The following is a 20,678-nucleotide window of genomic DNA, read 5'->3' on the forward strand; positions in this document are numbered from 1 at the left end:
TTAATTTCATAACCCTCCAGTGCTCATACTTGTATGCTGCAGGCACGCGCTACATAAAAAACACTATTGAAATCATGCACGGCAAATCATTTACATTCATTTCGTGCATTCATTTTCTTCTTACTTTTTCCATCAACAGAATTCCGTAAAATGATTTAAGAAGCTTTTGTAGATTTTAATATTAGCTAAAACTTTTGTGAATAACTCAAATCTGTACCTCTTATGCATGACGAACTAGAGCGGGCAGAACTTGTTACTACTTTTCAGTGAATATAAGTTACATTCACTGAAAACAATGGTAGGTTCTGTTCACTCTGGTTCATCATGCATAAGAGATACAGATTTTAGTTATTTACAAAAGTTATTAAAACCTACAAAAATGTTATGCGTCATTTCACGGAAATTTGACGAAAAAAATTAGAGACAAATGAATGAAAATGAATGTAAATGATTTGCCTTGCCTGATTGAAATAGATTGAAGTTTCCATTAGTCTTTTTCGCATGTAAAATCATCGTTTTTTTCTTCAGTGAATTAGCGTGACTACTGGAAGGTTACAAAAATAAACGTTTTAAGTTTAAACTAGGCTCTCCAATAGACAAACAATTTTTGTTGATTGGTATTTGAAAATTAGTATGGTTGATTCAACTGCGGTTAGTTTTGTTCGTGTTTATAAATAATCAAATACTGAGTTTATCCATCAATGCGCTTCTTATGTCTCAAATTAAATTAAATAAGTCTGCTTTACCCATTGTCAGTATGTATAATTACAATTGTAGATCGATTTTAACTTGGTGTTACATTCATAAATATTTCATTTCGACGAGATGTTTAGTTACCTTCTGCATAATTTTGCTTAAACTTAATAGACCTAAAATACAGCATTTTCTATTATTTACCGCTAAAGTTAAAACAATACAGCAACAAAACTTACTGAAGAAAAATATAATTATTCATGTAGCCGTTACGTGCGTGAACAGCACGGTGTTGAATAAAAGCATAACAATTCCTCACGCACATAAGGGTTAGAAAAGAACACATTTTACTTTTATTGATAAAACACAATTCTTTGACTGAGAAAACTTTCGAGTTGACAATTTGCGAAGAGAATTTTTTGCTTTAAATTTGAAATTATGAATTCTTAATTTTTCATCCCGTTTTCCTTAAAAAAATAACACAAAAGGAATGTTATTGAGAGTGTATTGTAAGGTATACTGTTTATTGAAATATCAAATTATCTAACCAGTAGGGCACACAGCAATACTGCTGCAATGTGACGTTTTGGTATGTATTACATTATATGAGAGATTATTATTATATTCCGATACACACTTCGTTCAGTGTTCCCCTTAATAAAAAAATACCACACACGAACCATTACACAAATGATCGATCCTACTACCGTACGTACACTTTGTAATTAATTGTTATTAAATCATTGTCAGAGATGTTTTTGGCATTGAACCCAGGCCTGCTGGGGTGAGAGGTAATCACGCTTACCACTACACAACCGGCGCCACTCAGGATCAATTTGATTTAAACAATATTTTATTTAGCAATGGCAAAGGTGGGTGATTTCATAAATAGTATAATTTATCTATTCTATTGGTACAGACTTTTGGAGAAGTTTAAAGATCTATAATCGTAAATTTAGAAAAAATTCAGGATTGTTCCATAATGCGCTGAAAAAAACGAGAACCTCTGTTGAGAGAATTTCAGGGCAGTACAGAGACCTTGTTGCTTGATTTCCTATCCATATGGGACTGTTATGCGATTATGGGTAGTTTAGTGAATTTATGAAAACTTCCTAAATATTTCAGCAACTTCACAGAAGTTCAGAGAATGTGAGGTGTTTACTGGAATTCTTTTTTTTTCGAGCAGAACCGAGATCTTCAAAGGAGAGCTTCAGGGAAGCTTCGAGAACATCAAGACAGATCAAAGGGCAGTTCAAATAATTTCAAGAAAATTGTCGAAACCTTAAGGAAGTTTCGAGAAACTTAGGGAATTTCCGGAAACTTCAGAAATCGCCGAGAGAATTTGTGCAACGTGATAAAAATTATATGAACATCCGGAAGACGTGAGAGTATATTAAGGGTGTTATATCATGGAGATTTCAAGAACTTAAAAAATGCGAAAATTTAGCTTAGTTGATTAGAGCACATCAACAAAGTTCCATTAATTAAAAAAATGCGAGAATTTTTAGCAAGCGGCGATATATTCAAGAAATTCCAGAGAACTTGAGCAAAGCTCCGACTACTTCGAGGACGATCCGATAGCTTCAGAGTATCCCATTATTTTAAGCAAATTTGCAGTGACTTACAAGGAGTTCTGTGGAGTTATGGGGTATTTCAAGAATTCTATGATTGATCAGAAAACGTCTGAAGCGTCAGGGAATTATGAATATATATATCAGAAAATTTTGCGGATTATTAAACAAATTTAATGAACTTCAGGTAAGCATAAAAAGTTCAGGGAAAATTAGTGAGCGTTTTTAATGGTTAAAATACTTGAGAAAATTTGTTGAAGCTTCAAGGCAAATCAATCACAATTGCGGGCTCTTTAAAATACTGATAAATTCAGAACAGTCTAGAGAGCTTTAAAGAAATTCAGTAACCATTAAGGCAGTTTGAATAACACCAGGAAAGTCGAGACTATTTAAGAAGTTTTTAATATGTGTCGATATTTTAAGGGAAGTTTCAAGAACTTCAGAACAATCTTGAGAACTTCAGTGAAAATCATAGAACTATATTAATTATAACGTTCTAATTCCATGAAATCTGCGGAAGCACAAAAGTTCCAGAAATTTAGAAAAACTTCGAAAACTTCACAGAAGGACAGTGATCTTCATAAACATTTCGAGTAATCTATGGAGCTTGAGAGGAGATCTGCGAAGTTCAGGATTTGCTATGTACATTTGCAAAATGCGGCAGCTTTTGAAAGAAGTTTAGTTTCGAAAATTGGATAAATTTCAGGGGGCGTTCAGTTCCATTAGTTTCAGAAAATTAGTGGGAAATTTAAAGCAGTTCCCAGATTTTCCGATAACTTCAGAGTCGTTAAAACGTTAATTGAGGTCTACACATAAGTTCAGAAGTTTACTTCAATTTCAATTAAATTCAGCGCAGTACAACAAGCTTCTTTAGAGAAGTTTTGAGAATTTCAGAAAAGAACCCTAAAGTAGTTCCGTTAACATCAGACAAGTCACATAAATTTTAAAGAAGTTTAGAGAACTTCAGCGAATTGTTGAACCTTTAGAGGAGATCCATGTTCGTTTTGTGAAATTGAGGAAAATTTTATATGCTTTAAAATTCAGGGAAGTCTAGGAATTAGATGAGAAGTATTGTGAGCATCAGGCTAGTTTCTCAAACTACAAAAGAACTTCAAGGCGATTTCATTAACTTCAGGAAACATTTGGGAACTTTCAACTAGTTTTGAAAACCTCAGAATAGTCCAGTTCAACGGAGATTTCCATTGAAATATTGCTCAAAATTTCGATGAAGCTATCCTCCGAATTCAATTTTCTTTTAGTTTTCCTTGGAATTACCTTGAATTCTCCAGAATAAGAAACCCTTTGGAAAAATTCTTCGAATATTCATTGAATTCAGCTCACTTCTTCCCTTGGAATTCTACTCATTGAAAGTGTCCTAAGAATTCGTTTGCATGTCTCCTTAGATTCATTGCAGTTCCTTAGATTTCTTCTCATTTTTTGTAATTAATGTATTTAAAAAAAAACCAAGGACTTATGCTCCGGATTAGTTTTCTCCCAAACTTTATGAAATTATCCTCAGAATGCCCTTGAAATTTTCCTCTGAAGTTCACAGGAGTTGTGCTCCTCAGAAATTCCTAAGAGTTTTAATTAAAAATTTACTTTTAATTCAATTCAGAGCTTCTTGAAATTCTACTCAAAACCATCAGGCTTCACATGAAATCTAAAATTCCTCAGATTGCATTTGATGGGGGTAAAGGTCCATGTGTTAGTTCATGTAAAAATGTCCAGAGAGCATTAATATACACCTATCGGAGGAAAGTAATAGCTGATGGAATTGTGTTGCGAAAAGCCGGGTAGGCACTGCACCTGGAATTTTGTTGAAAATTACTAAAAAATCAAGGAATATCATGGAATTATGTTTTTTTTTCATTAAGTCGACTGTCTGAACTAACTTGCAACATGAGTTATCCTGGATGTTTCTTTCGACATACCACAGAAATGTCTTCAGACTTTCTTCAGAAATGTATTTTGCCTTCATCCGGGAAGACTCTACCAACTTCTGGCTGGTGGTGCTTTTTAGCAAAGAATTTCGAATACTTAATTTTTCCAAGTTCCAAAATAACCAAAATGTAGAAAAATGTATAAACTCTGCAAATATGATGATGTGATTTTGAGAGAATATCGGCAACACTTCCTAGCTCCCACTGTCTCCGAGTTCATTAATGGTTCATTTTCTCCCGTTTCTTTCGGGTGGCAGCCGAGCGCTACCGTTAGCACCGCCTGCGCCGCGCCCGTGTGCCGAAGCCGATGCCGGTATTTTAATCTCTCATTCATTTCATTTCAACCGCCACTCCGGACGGACGTGGTGTGTGCATATTCACGCCGGTGCTATTAGATATTAAGTAGCTTCTTAGAAGTAGTCAAAATCATTCAATAGTTGATCGAATTTATAATTTGTGTAAATAATTCTGGAAATAGTGACCAGCTTCACATCCGGGGGAATTACGTAAGTAGAGATTTCGGCAGAAGCCACTTATTCGAGACCATGAGGAGTAGCGAATCAAAGATTGAGGTTATGCTACCAGCATGTGTGTCTGCTGCCTGCTCTGAAGGTCAAAGCCCTCTGCTGCTGCTGTTGCCTGGTGGAGAGTGACGACAGAGCGCACGTGCTCCCAATTTTTTCGGCCGCTTATGTGGTCGCTGAACTACCCGTTTTATGTGGTCGTCGTGCTCTCAGCCTGGCTTCGGCGTTATGTACCTATACTTTTCTCTTGAGTGAACGATGACTGGGGAGTAATTTGGTCGTCGTCATACTAACTGGTGTGGCATCCGGTAAATCAAATGCCTCCCATTGATTTTTCGTTTGATGGGAGGTTCAATCCGTGATGCTAGAGTAATCCATGTGGAAGGGCAGTTTTCGCTAACACCACCTACAACTCATACGGTGGGGCTAGATAGTAGCTGCCTCTACAGATCGATTATTTAATTATAAGTGCGTCATTATCTTAGATTTTCCTGAATCCGAATCGGTACTAACAAGATGTTTATCGTTCCACTTGTAGGGTAATCAAGCACCATTCCCTGGCAACAATAATGCAGCAACGAACAAACGGTTCAAACAGGAAGATGGCCGACCGGCACAGCTTCCGAACTTCTATCTCAACCAGCAGCAGTTGGAGATGCTTCGGTATCTGCAGCAGAATCAGACCAATCTTAATACCCAGCAGCAGAGTCTTCTGCAGCAATATGCCCATCAGTATCGTTTGATGCAACAGCACCAGCTTCGTCTGCAGCAGGCCCAGCAACAGCAGCAGCGGAATCAGCTTGTACCGGGATCGCCCGCGACATTCCAAGGTCAAGGTCAACAACAGCCGGCACCCCTGGCCGGTGGAGGTGGTGGTTATCCCCCACAGCTAGCCCAACTGCAGCAGCAACAGCAACAACAGCAGATCCTAACCGGCAATGGCAACTTTGCCGCGATCAGTAATCAGATGTTCAAGACCGCGTCGGGAACGTACGGCGGCGGTTTCCAAAGTCAGACCAGCGGTGCTGCCTTCACGCAGATCTCGTCGACCAATCAGTCGGATTTGGGTGAGTGGATGACTTTTTTTTTACTGCCTATTAATACACTGGGCGAGATATAAGTAGGGTAATTTGCCAATAATTGCATACTGATTTATCTTGTTGGAGCAGAATTTACTAGTTTTTCAAGAATTAAAAGCGACATGAAATTCTCACCCATGTTGAGGAAGAACCATTTAATACATGTAAAGCCGTCACAAATGTTGGATCAGACGGTTGAAAGACTAATTCCGAAATGCTTTCAATATTATCCATTGGCAAATTGCTCTACGAGACAGCAATGTTTCGCTCACTTCTAAACCAATGTTCTCGTTGTGAACTGCTCTTTCCATTGGACGTGAGCTTTTCACTCCATCAAACATTGGGACATCAACGAATGCGTCCGGATGGACGTTGGATCATTCAAAAGGATTCTTTCACAGCTTGGATTTTTCCCAGAACGATTCCGACATTTTTCAACATCCAATTACAACCCTATCAACCATACTTCTTATACCTAACATATTCATCAAAACAATTCTCCCCTCCCCCTCACAGACCAAGAACTGCAAGCCCTCCTATCATCCAAGGACGACACGGCCAATTTCGCCGAAACACTGCTGAAGCAGTTCGGCTCCGACGATTTGGACATCAAGGACATCAAACCCCTGGATCCGCAGCAGAATGGCACTGCCCTGCCCGCCGATTCCACCTCGTCCCGACCGGATGGGGAAAAGTCACCGACAATTAAAGCCGAAGCAACCTCATCTACCGGAGCCGGTTCCACTAGCAGTAGTTCCAGTTCGGCGGTGGCTGCCGCGGCGAAACGTCACCTGCTGGCCAAGCACGACATCAAGCTGGAACCGGTCATAAAGATAGAAAAACTAACCGAGCCAAGCACCAAACCCGGTTTCTCGATCGATATGACGGCGAAGGAATTGCTGCAAGCGGCCAAGAAATCCGATCTGAAGGACGTTCCGGCCATCTGTTCGACGTTGGCCCTGGACGCGGCACCTCCCGCCCCTCCAGAGTGTCCCCCGCAGCGATTGACCCGCGAACAGTTGCAACCGCCGACTCCATCCGTGTTCCTCGAGAACAAGAAACATGCCTACAGTCCACAGCTGCAGGAATTCTGCCTAAAGCATCCGATCGCTGTCGTTCGGCAACTGGGCGCTGCCCTCAAGCTCGACCTGGGACTGTTTTCGACCAAGACCTTGGTGGAGGCCAACCCGGACCATAGCATCGAGGTGCGGACGCAAGTCCATCAGTCGTCGGACGAGAATTGGGATCAATCGATGAAGTCGAAGGTGTGGGCGTGTATTTCGCACCGATCGCACACGACCATCGCGAAGTATGCCCAGTACCAGGCTTCCAGCTTTTCGGACAAGATCAAGGTAAGATTTCGGGGTAGACATTTCTTAACAATCGGCTTAACTTTTATTTTCAAATGATGTCCAGCTTATAACTTTCGTTCTACTGAACTTTCAGCCTGAAGAAGCTTTTCTTTTAGCTCTGATGATTTTTCGCGCTTTCCATCTTCATTCCAAATTTCCCAGCATTTTCTAAGCGAAAAATTTCTGCCAATTCTTTTACAGGAGGAACGGGACAAGCTGGCCGGTATCGTGAGCACCAACTCCGATTCGGATTCCAAAGATTCCCTCACCAATAGCAACGGTGCCGGGTCGGGCAATGGCAAGCGGAAGAAGTGCAAAAATAGCAACAAAATGCTACGTTTCGGAACGAACGTCGATCTCTCGGACGAACGGAAGTGGAAAACGCAACTGCAGGAGCTGCAAAAGTTACCTCCGTTTGCCCGGGTCGTATCCGCTGCCAACATGCTGTCGCATGTGGGTCATATGATCCTCGGCATGAATACGGTGCAGTTGTATATGAAGGTGCCGGGAAGTAGAACGCCCGGCCATCAGGAAAACAACAACTTCTGTTCTATTAACATCAACATCGGTCCCGGGGATTGCGAGTGGTTCGCCACGCCGGATTCGTACTGGGGTGGAATCCAGGCGCTGTGCGAGAAGAACAACATCAACTACCTGCACGGTTCGTGGTGGCCCGCGCTGGAGGACCTGTACGCGGAGAACATTCCGGTGTATCGGTTTACCCAGCGGCCGGGTGACCTGGTGTGGGTGAATGCAGGGTAAGTGCTAAAATGGCCACTTTTGTGGAATAATTTGCTAAATTTCCCCCACCGTTTTTTTGTTTATCAACAGTTGTGTGCACTGGGTGCAGGCCATCGGATGGTGCAACAATATTGCATGGAATGTTGGTCCGCTGACGGCGCGGCAGTACGAGCTGGCGATCCAACGGTACGAGTGGAACAAGCTGGAAAGTTACAAGAGCATCGTTCCGATGGTGCATCTGAGCTGGAATCTGGCCAGGAACATCAAGGTTTCCGACCCCAAGCTGTTTGAAACGGTCAGGTGAGTTTCATTTCAGTACCTAGTTTCTCGTTACCATGGTTTTTTACCATTCGAATGATGAACAACCCATATATTATTAACTTTCGTTCTACCGAAATTCCCGTGTAGAAACATATTTTACTGATTCTTGACTTGAAATATGATACCCCTAGAAGATTGTATTGAAGCAAATTCTAATACAAAGTATTTTTCTCCTAACAGAACCTGTCTGATGCAAACGATGCGGCACTGTATGCAAGTGCTGGAGTTCGTCAAGTCGAAGGGCGTCGAAGTTCGGTTTCATGGGCGCGGGAAGAATGAAGCGTCCCACTACTGCGGTCAGTGTGAAGTGAGTATGAATGTTTTACCTACTGAACGAACTGGAAAATATGACAAAACGTGGTGTTTTCCACATGGTATGATCGTTGAACAAATTGATACACGGCGGGTGGATAATCACGAAACTAGAGGAGAACATCTATAATAGTTGTTGCATAACTGTCAGGATTCAGAAAATTCCATAGCAATCACTCAAATAACTTCCCAATCCATTAAAAACAAAATAGGGTATACGTCCCTAACCTCGGTCTAATATGCAGCCATCGATTACGTTTTTAATCATAACTCATCAATGAATTTACCTGCAAACGATATTCTACTGCTAAATGGTATGCTTAGATATGCTTATCATGTCGTTTGCTATCAGAAACCACGAAAAGTTGAAAAACTTACTTTTTTTAAGACAATAACTCACGAGGGAAATGTATGTAATATGGGTCTATTGTCCCCAAATTGGGTCTATTTATGGATGCAACTTCGTCCTATCTTGTTTGATCCTCAAAAAAACGCTCTTGGTAACGTTTTCTGATGTATTTTTTTTATCACTATCACTGTTAACTTAATGCTCTTCATTCCTCAAAACATTTCTTAGAGAAAATTTTACGAAAACTACATTAAATCACTCAATTTAAAAATTAAAAATTAAAAATTTCGCTTATCGTCTTTTGACCGCAGAATATCTAAATCAGAACATTGTGATGTTCATTATACAGGTTTGGCAGAAAAAATCTCCCTTCCTGTTCGTTCCTTATCATCCAAATGCAAAACAACATTGTTGACGTTACTCTTATTGCTATATGCTGTCAAATGAATTTCATGGGCCATAGTTAGGAACATAGAAAAGAAATGTGTCCCTAAAGTTGGGTCCATGTTTTACTTGTGAAAACGTTGTTAAACAATTAAAATAAACATAAAATATTCAAACAGCAACTGTAAGTTTTACGTCTAGTGTGTATTATCAGGTAATTCCAATCAATAAATGCCATAATCAGGCCATTTGATGATCGTCAGTCAACCTTCCCATCTTAACCTTATAAGTCATGGCGGCTAAAAACTCCGAACATTGTGATATTCTCAACCAGTTTTATTACTTACGAGAGCTGAAAATGTATTGAAATGTTGTGATATAAATTGATTTGTGTGTGGTACACATTTATCAACCATCAGTGATCAATATTTTCCTTATTTTTTGTGTAATATTCCTTAATTAATTATTTATTTGCGTGATAGGCCGAATGAAAGGACTAGACCCACATTACATACCGTAACCCTAGTTATGAAATTTGGACTGCCTGATTCTAAATCTGATACTTCTGATTCTTCTGCAAGTCTTATCGGCAGTGAAAATATCGAAATCAAATTTCATGGCATTCAGTTATGATTCCTAGGATTTTTTTGCTTTAGCAAGATTTGCACGATGGCTAGTTCTTCTCGTTGCTTAGAAATGTCTTGAATTTGAACCGTAATTTGTTATTTAGCAACGAATTAATGAATCTCAGTTTTGTGCCTGTCACTTTCAATCTAAAATCAGAGGGGGTGTTTTTCCGAGAGTCGAAGTGACTTTTGTCATTAGTGAAGTAACTTTTGTTACTTCGTGGTGACGTGACTCTCTGTGCATGTCAAATGGAGAGTCACGTCATCACGACGTGACTTTTCTCACTTCACTAGTGACAACAGTCACTTCAACTCTGGGAATAACCCCCATAAATCAGTGGTATATACAGAAGGGACAAGAAAAGGCAATGTCCCCTGTACATTTTTTCTTTAGCGCTCAACCCTAGTCTTACTTTTGTTGCTCTTGATGTTTTTTTTTTATCTATGGAGAAGCAATTTGAGTAGTGATTCATAGATACGTCGACATCCATTTCCTTTACATAAATTGCCTATATTGAGTATTCTAGCTCATCATTGTAAACCTGGTTAGCAACCGGTGGAAACTTACGATTTTAAATTGGCTCACTGCTTGACTAGCCTATTCAGCATATTGGTCCCAAGCAAATCGATTAACGTACCCCATTCTAGTCGAAATTCTATTACTACACTATGTTTTGATTCGCTATGAAAGTTTGACAGATAAAACGAGGGGTTCGCGGATTTTCCTATGTTTCGAGGGGTGCATCGATTAGCATGGGACCGGATAGTACCCGAGCTTAGCCAAAAAGTTGAGCACGTTTCTTCAGGACCTTCTGGTCTTAGAGTTACCTTTATGTGGTTAGCTCGTAAAATCACTTCTTAGTGAAGTTTTAGTAGTGAGATGATGTGCTATTCCAATTCAGGTGGAATTACTTACAAATTTTGGAGGTGAAAGCAGAAGAGGGCGACACATCTAAATCTCAAGTCTAGATGCTCAAAAAATCTCACACTAGCGATCAATCTTCGAAAAATCATCTTTCATTTCTCGCATCTACTTGCATCGTGCTTCATGTTTTTGCAGGAAATCTTCAAAATCGACATAAATCTTCCTTCTATCTACTCAGCGTGCGTGCAGCTAGCCACAGTAAAACCGAAGACAACAAATCAAGAAGACTGGCAACTTTGCCAGAATCCAAGCGACAGATACAATGGCGCTGTGCTTGAGTGAAGGTGGGAGCAACGCATAGAAAAATGAGCAAATACACAAACCCTTCTTCTGAGGATGTAATCTTTGCTATCAAATTCGTTCGAAGCATTTACCTTTTAGCGGCAGATGACGCGATTGTATCTGTCTCATAGCGTTCATATGAGAAAATGGAAGAGTTGCCAGTCTTCTTGATTTGTTGTCTTCGGTAAAACACAATCTTTTCTGCATCGTAGATAGAGTCGCCCCCCTCAGTGAAAGCGCTGTTTTTACGATTTCACACCGGAGGAATCCGCCCGCGAATTGGGTTCTTTAATTTTGAAAAATATCTGAAAGAGCTTCGAATCATCTGGAAAAGCTTCGTTTTTTTAACACAGCGATATTTTTTTTTCGAACCCCTACAATTTCATCTCGATTTTTAAATCAAGTTTTAAAGTAAAATAAAACTTCACTGTTTGACACTAAACTGACAAACTGACAGCTCGATCCCATACAAAGTGACACCGAGGGGCGCTAGTAAGGTGATTTTTGCAAATGTAATCGTACTTATTTAAAATAGTTCCAGTGTACCAAAATTGATGAAATTTTGGGTTTGGGTTTTGATGCAGATTACGAATATGCATTTACCTCATCCAAGTGGCTTTTGGTTAACTGCCCTGCCCATAATCGCAAGTCAGTCCCATCTGTAAAAACCTGGAAATGAGAAAACAGCGTTCAACAGTTTTTCAAGTTTTCTGATTTGACACTTATTTTAGAGGGACAAATTTAAAAAGAAACGTAAAATGTGATAGAATGCATCTACACTTACCAAAAAAATATTCGATAAAATCTCGTGACATTTTTATTTTATGGCCAAAATCTGAGTGGGACTGACTTGCGATTACATTATTTAAAGCCAATGAGAAGAATAACCGCAAGTCAGACACAATTCCATGACGATGCTGCATAAGTTTAGCACAGTATAGAACAGTAGAAAGATACTATGGTCACATAGAATGTTATTGTATGTTTCTGGATTTGTTCCGCTGGTTCCAGAGCAATGGCCGGAACATATTCCGGTGAGATGGGTCTTCATCAGATCAGAGCCAAACGTGCCAAACCCACCATGCGATAAATCAATTCACATGAGAATTCAAAAATAATATCAATCAGAGTCATGATGAGTGACCAGCACCATGTTGGCCACACCCGGACATGTTCCGGGTATTCCCGGGGAAGTGGTAAATCCTGTCTAAATCGAAATCAATCAAGCGATACATCAAATTACATGAGAATTCAAAGCCATATCCATTGGCGGTCAAACTGAGTATCGTAAGAACTATATTGGCCACATCTGGACATGTTCTAGATACCCTAGCAGGATGGCCAGCAAACCGGGAAATATCCGGGAATTTGAAAAGTAACCGGGAAAACCGAGAAAAACCCGGGATTTCGGCGAGAGAACAGGGAAAATAAATTAACCATACCATAGGAACAAATTTTTATACCAGAATTTTAGAATAAACCATTAAAACAGAGTGATCCTTTACCAAATGAATGTCTTGCTCTATTGGCTGCATAATTTTCTTCAGTTTCCCGTCTTATTGTTTTGAGAATTTAATCACTCAGCAATATTGCAAATTGATTTTTGTCTTCTCAATTTCAGATGTAAAGTGCATGGTCCTTAAAAGAAAATATTGAAGATGCTGGACTTTGGAAACAAATATTTGTTAAAACCGAAACTGAATTTTCTTCTTCCGGGGGTTTAATTTTTCGTTGTTCAAAATTCTCATGACATGAATTCCAGAATTAACTTGGAATTCTGCTCTGAATTATCTTGAAATTGTTCTGAGATAAACCAGGAAACACTACACGTAATAATAACCGTTGAATTCTTTTTGGATTTCCTTGCATCCCTTTCTAAGAATTTAATTCTTAGAATGCCCTTGAGCCTATCCGGAGACTTTGATTCCTTTGAAAATCTCTTCAAAACTTTATTTTAACTGAAGTAATGAAATTGGGTTGTTAGCGGAATGCTAAATAAAACAGCAAAAGGGGGTTTATCTTCCATTTAATTCCACTTAATTAATTTTGGTATCCATGACAGATACGTATTTCGACTACAATGTGCAGTCTTCATCAGTGTCATTCCCACTAAAGAACTTATCAAAATCTAACCCCCTTAAGTACTCATCCCCTAGGTAAAAAAGTCAAGATCATAGGTATAAAAATGAAACTACAATGTGTTGAATCGGAACCTTGGTAGGCATCCCTAACCCCCTTAAGTACTCATCCCCTAGGTAAAAAAGTCAAGATCATAGGTATGTGCGGAATTAAATGGAAGATAAACCCCCTTTTGCTGTTTTATTTAGCATTCCGCTAACAACCCAATTTCATTACTTCATTATGATGGCTACCAAGCCTTTGGGATTTTCCTTATTAGAGATTTGTATAGATTTTTCTCCTTTAGCTTGCTTAAATCTTTGGTTTTTATTAGTTAGGTAGGTTCCGATTCAACACATTGTAGTTTCATTTTTATACCTATGATCTTGACTTTTTTACCTAGGGGATGAGTACTTAAGGGGGTTAGATTTTGATAAGTTCTTTAGTGGGAATGACACTGATGAAGACTGCACATTGTAGTCGAAATACGTATCTGTCATGGATACCAAAATTAATTAAGTGGAATTAAATGGAAGATAAACCCCCTTTTGCTGTTTTATTTAGCATTCCGCTAACAACCCAATTTCATTACTTCATTATGATGGCTACCAAGCCTTTGGGATTTTCCTTATTAGAGATTTGTATAGATTTTTCTCCTTTAGCTTGCTTAAATCTTTGGTTTTTATTAGTTAGGTAGGTTCCGATTCAACACATTGTAGTTTCATTTTTATACCTATGATCTTGACTTTTTTACCTAGGGGATGAGTACTTAAGGGGGTTAGATTTTGATAAGTTCTTTAGTGGGAATGACACTGATGAAGACTGCACATTGTAGTCGAAATACGTATCTGTCATGGATACCAAAATTAATTAAGTGGAATTAAATGGAAGATAAACCCCCTTTTGCTGTTTTATTTAGCATTCCGCTAACAACCCAATTTCATTACTTCATTATGATGGCTACCAAGCCTTTGGGATTTTCCTTATTAGAGATTTGTATAGATTTTTCTCCTTTAGCTTGCTTAAATCTTTGGTTTTTATTAGTTAGGTAGGTTCCGATTCAACACATTGTAGTTTCATTTTTATACCTATGATCTTGACTTTTTTACCTAGGGGATGAGTACTTAAGGGGGTTAGATTTTGATAAGTTCTTTAGTGGGAATGACACTGATGAAGACTGCACATTGTAGTCGAAATACGTATCTGTCATGGATACCAAAATTAATTAAGTGGAATTAAATGGAAGATAAACCCCCTTTTGCTGTTTTATTTAGCATTCCGCTAACAACCCAATTTCATTACTTCATTATGATGGCTACCAAGCCTTTGGGATTTTCCTTATTAGAGATTTGTATAGATTTTTCTCCTTTAGCTTGCTTAAATCTTTGGTTTTTATTAGTTAGGTAGGTTCCGATTCAACACATTGTAGTTTCATTTTTATACCTATGATCTTGACTTTTTTACCTAGGGGATGAGTACTTAAGGGGGTTAGATTTTGATAAGTTCTTTAGTGGGAATGACACTGATGAAGACTGCACATTGTAGTCGAAATACGTATCTGTCATGGATACCAAAATTAATTAAGTGGAATTAAATGGAAGATAAACCCCCTTTTGCTGTTTTATTTATTTTAACTCTTCAAAACAGCACAAATCTTTCGAAATTTTATTTAGAAACCCCTGGGAGTATTTTAAAGAATTCCTTTCTAATTATCAGCCTTTTTTTTGCAATCAATTTTGTTGGAGTTCTATGATGAATCTTTCGCACTAGGGTTGGAATTATTGCCAGAACATGCTAAGAACTCTGTTTCTTGTTGAATTCTGATCATAATTCTCTTGGCATTCTTTTTAAAATTCATCTGTCATTTTCCTCACGATCCCCATACCAATCTCCTCAGAATCACGTAGGAATTTTCCTCAATGTTTTGTTTTCCACAACTCTTTTTTAAATCTTCTAAAATTACCTAACAATATGATTTGGAACCCTCGCACGAAACAGAGAAGCGAAAAAAAGCCACGACGGGGCGATCCATGAATGAATTAGCAAGACAAACCATCAGCACCGTCAGCAGGATCAAGCTCGCGCGTGACGTTTTTCTTTTGGTATTTCAATTCGTAATATTTTGAGAAAATTATCGATAATTGAAAACGGATGCTATTCGGCAATGTCATCTATGCGTTATCGCAAGAACTCCATTATGAAAGTGATTGAAAATAAATAGTAAAAATATTTCTAAATTGAGAGTATTTCTAAGTCGTGTTGGAAATGCGTGCATTTGTGAAATAATAAAAACAATTCAAGTGTGAGTATGTGTAAGCCAATTGAAGGATACTCTGTGAATGCTTCAGCCTATTTGATGGAGGTTTTCTGATATATCTGGATATTTTTAAAGATAAATGGAACTATTTTAGAAATCACCCACCTTTGCCATCGCTAAATGAAATATTTTCAAATCAAAAGGTTCCTCAATTTTCACATGTTGTTCTGCGAAAATTTCAGCCTATTTGATGAAGGTATTCTGTTTTATCTTGGTATTTTTAAAGATAATTAGATAAATTGAACTAGGGGAATTTACGTATTCTCGGCAACCTAAGCAGCGACCTTCTTTCTATAGCCTTTTTCTCTAAGGAACGCACACATATGCAATAGTGGTTTGTTTACAATCTTTTGCTGCCAGCTGCTCTAACAATTTCAGTCGAAAGAATTGTCAAAAACTGTTTTGAAACGCTTTTACAAAGCTCCAATCTTCTCTAGTGAGAGCGAGTATTGTCGGCAACCAGTTTTTCTTCGGCAACCTTTCCATTTGAACTGCATGTAAATCTGCTGTTCTATTATCGGCAACTCGAAATCAGCTACAATTTGTAGTGCGTGTGTTTCATTTCAGGAAAACCTTGCTAGATTGCTTTTTCTCAGTGGTAAAAATATAGTCAAATTGAAGCTGAAAGCATAAAGAATCGTTTGCATGCATTCAGCGAAGTGTTTTCGTAAGAAAATCCAGTGAAAATAGTGTTTCAATTTGGGTTGCCGAAAATAGTCTGTCATGCCGAAGCCGTCATTTCCCCTATATCTTCAAATATTGTAGAAATCATCCACCTTTGCTTTATGGGATGAATGACCGTAATAGCGGTTAAAGTCCCAAAAAAAAAAAAAAAAAAAAATCCACCTTTGCCATTGATCAATCAAATATTTTTTAACCCATCTTCATATTTATCAAGTTGTATCACAAGTATTTGAGTATATTTTTTAAAATTTCAGTCTTTTGATGAAGATATTCTGATATATCTTGGTATTTTTAAAGAAAATTCCACGAACTTCGGCATAACTTTCCTGAACTGCGGCAGAACTTCCCTGAACTTCGGCAGAACTTCCCTGAGGTTCGGCAGGCCTTCCCTGAACTTCGGCATGAGTTTCCTAAACTTCATCAGGACTTCTCTGAACTTCGGCAGGACTTCATTGAACTTCAGCAGGAGTTCCTTGAACTTTGACAGGCCTTCCCTGAACTACGGCAGGACTTCCCTGAGGTTCGGCAGGCCTTCCCTGAACTTCGGCATGAGTTTCCTGAACTTCATCAGGACTTCCCTGAACTTCAGCAGGAGTTCCCTGAACTACGGCAGGACTTCCCTGAGGTTCGGCAGGCCTTCCCTGAGCTTCGGCATGAGTTGCCTGAATTTCATCAGTACTTCCCTGATTTCCAAGAATTGAAATGAAAGGACTTCAGCAGCCCTTCCCTGAACTTCGGCAGAACTTCTCTGAACTTCGGCAGGCCTTTCCTGAACTTCGGCATGAGTTTCCTGAACTTCATCAGGACTTCCCTGAAATTCAGCACGAGTTCCCTGAACTTTGACAGGCCTTCTCTGAACTACGGCAGGACTTCCCTGAACTTAGGCATGAGTTGCCTGAACTTAATCAGTACTTCCCTGATTTCCAAGAATTGAAATAAATGAACTTCAGCAGCCCTTCCCTGAACTTCGGCAGAACTTCTCTGAACTTCGGCAGGTCTTTCCTGAACTTCGGCATGAGTTTCCTGAACTTCATCAGGACTTCCCTGAAATTCAGCAGGAGTTCCCTGAACTTTGACAGGCCTTCCCTGAACTTTGACTGGTCTTCCTTGAACTACGGCAGGCCTTCCCTGAGCTTCGGCATGAGTTGCCTGAACTTCATCAGTACTTCCCTGATTTCCAAGAATTGAAATGAAAGGACTTCAGCAGCCCTTCCCGGAACTTCGGCAGAAATTCTCTGAACTTCGGCAGGCTTTTCCTGAATTTCGGCAGGACTTCCCTGCACTTAAGTAGAACTTCTCTAAACTTCGGCAGGAGTTCTCTGAACATTGGTAGGACTTTCTATGGTTCGGAAAAACTTCCCTAAACTTCAACAGAACTTCTCTGAATTTCCGCTGAACTTCCCTGAACTTCAGCAAGACTTCACTGAACTTCGGCAAGGCTTCCCTGAACTTCGGCAAGGCTTCCCTGAACTTCGGAAGTACTTTCCTGAACTTCGGCAGGACTTTCCTAAACTTCGGCAGGACTTCGCTGAAGTTTGGCAGGCCTTCCCTGAACTATGGCCTTTAGGCAGGATCTAGCTTGATCATCTGCTGTATAACGTGATGTACTAGCCTGTCATTTAAGTAGTAGAATTATTATAATCATACAATAATATTGTGTTAACGAATATATTTAAAATTTCAGTTTGAATCTTTACTTCTATTGATATGAGTGACCTATAGCTTTTAGTCTAAGAATAAACCTTATTGAATCAAGAATCAAATGAACTTCGATCGGCATCATTCTGTCATTTGGTATTCAGGAAACTCCCTTACTGATTACCGCTATGGCAAAATTTATTTTTCAAATGATGCTAGAACAATCTGGGTTCCGAGGCGTTCTCAGTCTTGCCGCTTCTGGCTTGGCTGGGGTGCGTGAAATTCAGACATTTGCTTTCTATACTACAGTACATTGCTATCCCCATTTAACCTTTCATTAACGAATGCCTATTCTTCCTTTCGTTTCCCCCACATTATAGGTGGAAGTGTTCAACGTCCTCTTCATCCGGGAGCAGGAAAAGCGGCACGTGGTGCACTGCATGGGCTGCGCGCGGAAGCATGCTCCCAACCTGCAGGGTTTCGTCTGCCTCGAGGAGTACAAGATGGCCGAACTGATGCAGGTGTACGATGCCTTTGCCCTGCACATCCCTCCTCCGCTTCCAATACAGCCGCCACTGTCGGCTTCGCCATCGATCCAACAGCAACAGCAGCAGCAGCAGCAGCAACCGTCATCATCGTCGTCTACGGTATCGCAACAGCTTGCAGCATCCTCGTCATCCATCACCATCAGTTCGTCTTCGTCCAGCTCGTCGATCGGGGGTACGCCCGCCAGCAGTAGTAGTCAACAACCAACCGCGGCGGCCGCAACGCCCATGCAGGTTTCGTAAGGTAACACAACTGCTTCTGTCTTCTGCACCGACTACTACCAACTAAGGTTTAGTTCAATTTCACCAAAACTCAAAAGACTTAACTACTGATCCCTCCCGGAAGAGACCACGGCGACGACGACGATGAAGCAGAGGAACAAAGTCGATATGTGTAATTTGTAAATGAATGACTTCTATTTGCTTTTCTGTACATATCTAAATTGTGTATTCTACTCTATGGAATATTGCGAAAAATAAGAATCCTTGCTCTAGAAAAGGATAAGCTGAGCCAAGAAAAAAAAAAGTACACTCGTAATTATTTATATGCAACCAATCACTGCTCTACTGAATTCTATATGCTCTTAATATATATATTTTATGGTAAGGTCCAAATAGTAAAATGGAAGCGAAAAGGAATGGTTCGTAAGCCGCAGGAATCCTCCCGTTTAACCTAATAAGTAGCTTAATTTATTTTAGCCGCAAAAGAGGAGAATGCCTAGATTTCATTCGGTGGAGTGTTTTGTGTTGAATTGGGTCCGTTCGAGCTTAAAGCAGCGCAAGTGATTGGCTTTTTATTCACACTCACAAAGAAATATTTTCCTACACTCAAACAAAAATGACCCGCAAAAGTGAACGATATAGTTTTTGGTTTATTTGACGAAAACGGGAAAAAAATGAATACAAAACAGTCCTCAGGAAATATAACAAAACAAAAATTAAATAGTCTTAACAACCGGAAAAAGAAGTGTGGTGTAGCGGAAACGGTAATAAGTAAGTTAACATTTTGAAGCAAAGACACGATAAATTTATCTCACCACACCACACACCAGCCAGCAGCAGAAGAAGGCACAAATATATATTTCTAATAAAAACAATGAGTCATCGAAATGCAAAACACATTTAACAGAACGATAAGAAGCAACATTCACATAGTTCGTCGCGCGATCATCAACACAGAACAAGACGATCACAATCATTCGCTCACCCACCATCGCTCACTAACACCCATGTACCGTTTCATTTTTTTTTTCGACGTTTGGAGTCAGATCTTGGGAAGTTAGGAAGTACCAAGGTTGCGAAACAAAACGGAGTTTAGGATACGTGTTAGTAAATAACGTCAGTTTTGGTAGCGGATATATCCCGGACATCCAGAAGAGCTGGGAACTCGCTACTACTGTTGTGGTAGTTGTTGTGTGATAGGGATGGTTCTTGTAGCCAGTTTGTCTGATGAGGGTGCGTTGCACGGTTGGTACCACCGGTTAGGTTAGACAGGATTTATTTCGGGTTTGACATTTCGTTGCTTCTTGCTACGCTCTCTCGGTTGCAGTTGGATCTGTCATGGGTCGTTGGAAGGTCTTGATAGATTTGTTGAGGTTCTCTAAAGATGGCCTAACGGCATTATGAGAGGTCTCTTCGAATGCTTTCGTAGAATGTTAGGCACTAGGTACTTCTTTTTAGGGCTTGTTCGATGAGGAGTTTTACGAGCCTCTAGAAACATTCAATAAGTGTTTTGGTAAATGCTCAGGAAGAATTGTAGAGGCTATCTGCTTCTAGTTGGCGTAGTTATCAAGAAGTCTACTGCCTATAATCGCATAGTACCTTCCTTATGCGTTCATCCAGAAGTTCTACATTAGACTTTCACTTCGGCACCCATTGACTGTTTTCGGCAACCTAAATTTAAAAGTTAATTTCACTATGTTTTCCCATCAACGCACTTCCCTGAATGTGTCCAAACGATTGTTTAGCCTTTCAGCTTCAATCTGATTATATTTGAACGATCGAGCAATCCAGTAATGCTACATTTTTCTTCAAATAAAGCATACGCACTACAAAATGGGGTTGATTTCGAGTTGCCGATAATAGAACAGCTGGTTAACACGCAGTTCTAATGGGAAGGTTGCCGAAGAAAAAGAGGCTGCCGACAATAGTCACACTCACCTGAGAAGTTTGGAGCGTTGTAAAAACGCTTTCAAAACGTTTTGAAAAATTCTGTCGATTGGAATGGATAGAGAAGTAAAGCAGCAGATGAATGTAAACAAACAGACACATCATAAA

The 20,678-nt window shown here is 39.5% G+C and overlaps 1 protein-coding gene across 1 annotated transcript in view; it reads left to right on the forward strand.

The window, feature by feature from the left end:
- LOC135707378 (lysine-specific demethylase 6A-like) overlaps nucleotides 1–20,440 on the forward strand; it is a 45,167-nt gene extending 24,727 nt beyond the window's left edge. Inside the window, exons 4-9 of the mRNA XM_065229191.1 lie at nucleotides 5,267–5,795; nucleotides 6,324–7,159; nucleotides 7,361–7,917; nucleotides 7,991–8,200; nucleotides 8,402–8,528; nucleotides 18,237–20,440. Of these exons, the coding sequence (XP_065085263.1) occupies nucleotides 5,267–5,795; nucleotides 6,324–7,159; nucleotides 7,361–7,917; nucleotides 7,991–8,200; nucleotides 8,402–8,528; nucleotides 18,237–18,644 (2,667 nt within the window). The 3' untranslated portion in view covers nucleotides 18,645–20,440. The remainder of the gene's footprint in view (nucleotides 1–5,266; nucleotides 5,796–6,323; nucleotides 7,160–7,360; nucleotides 7,918–7,990; nucleotides 8,201–8,401; nucleotides 8,529–18,236) is intronic.
- Nucleotides 20,441–20,678: the final 238 nt, after the last annotated feature.

The sequence above is a fragment of the Ochlerotatus camptorhynchus genome, unplaced genomic scaffold, assembly GCF_037179485.1.
Source record: "Ochlerotatus camptorhynchus isolate MF236.1 unplaced genomic scaffold, CSIRO-AGI_Acam_v1.1 ptg000024l, whole genome shotgun sequence".
Taxonomy (NCBI): Eukaryota; Metazoa; Arthropoda; class Insecta; order Diptera; family Culicidae; genus Ochlerotatus; species Ochlerotatus camptorhynchus.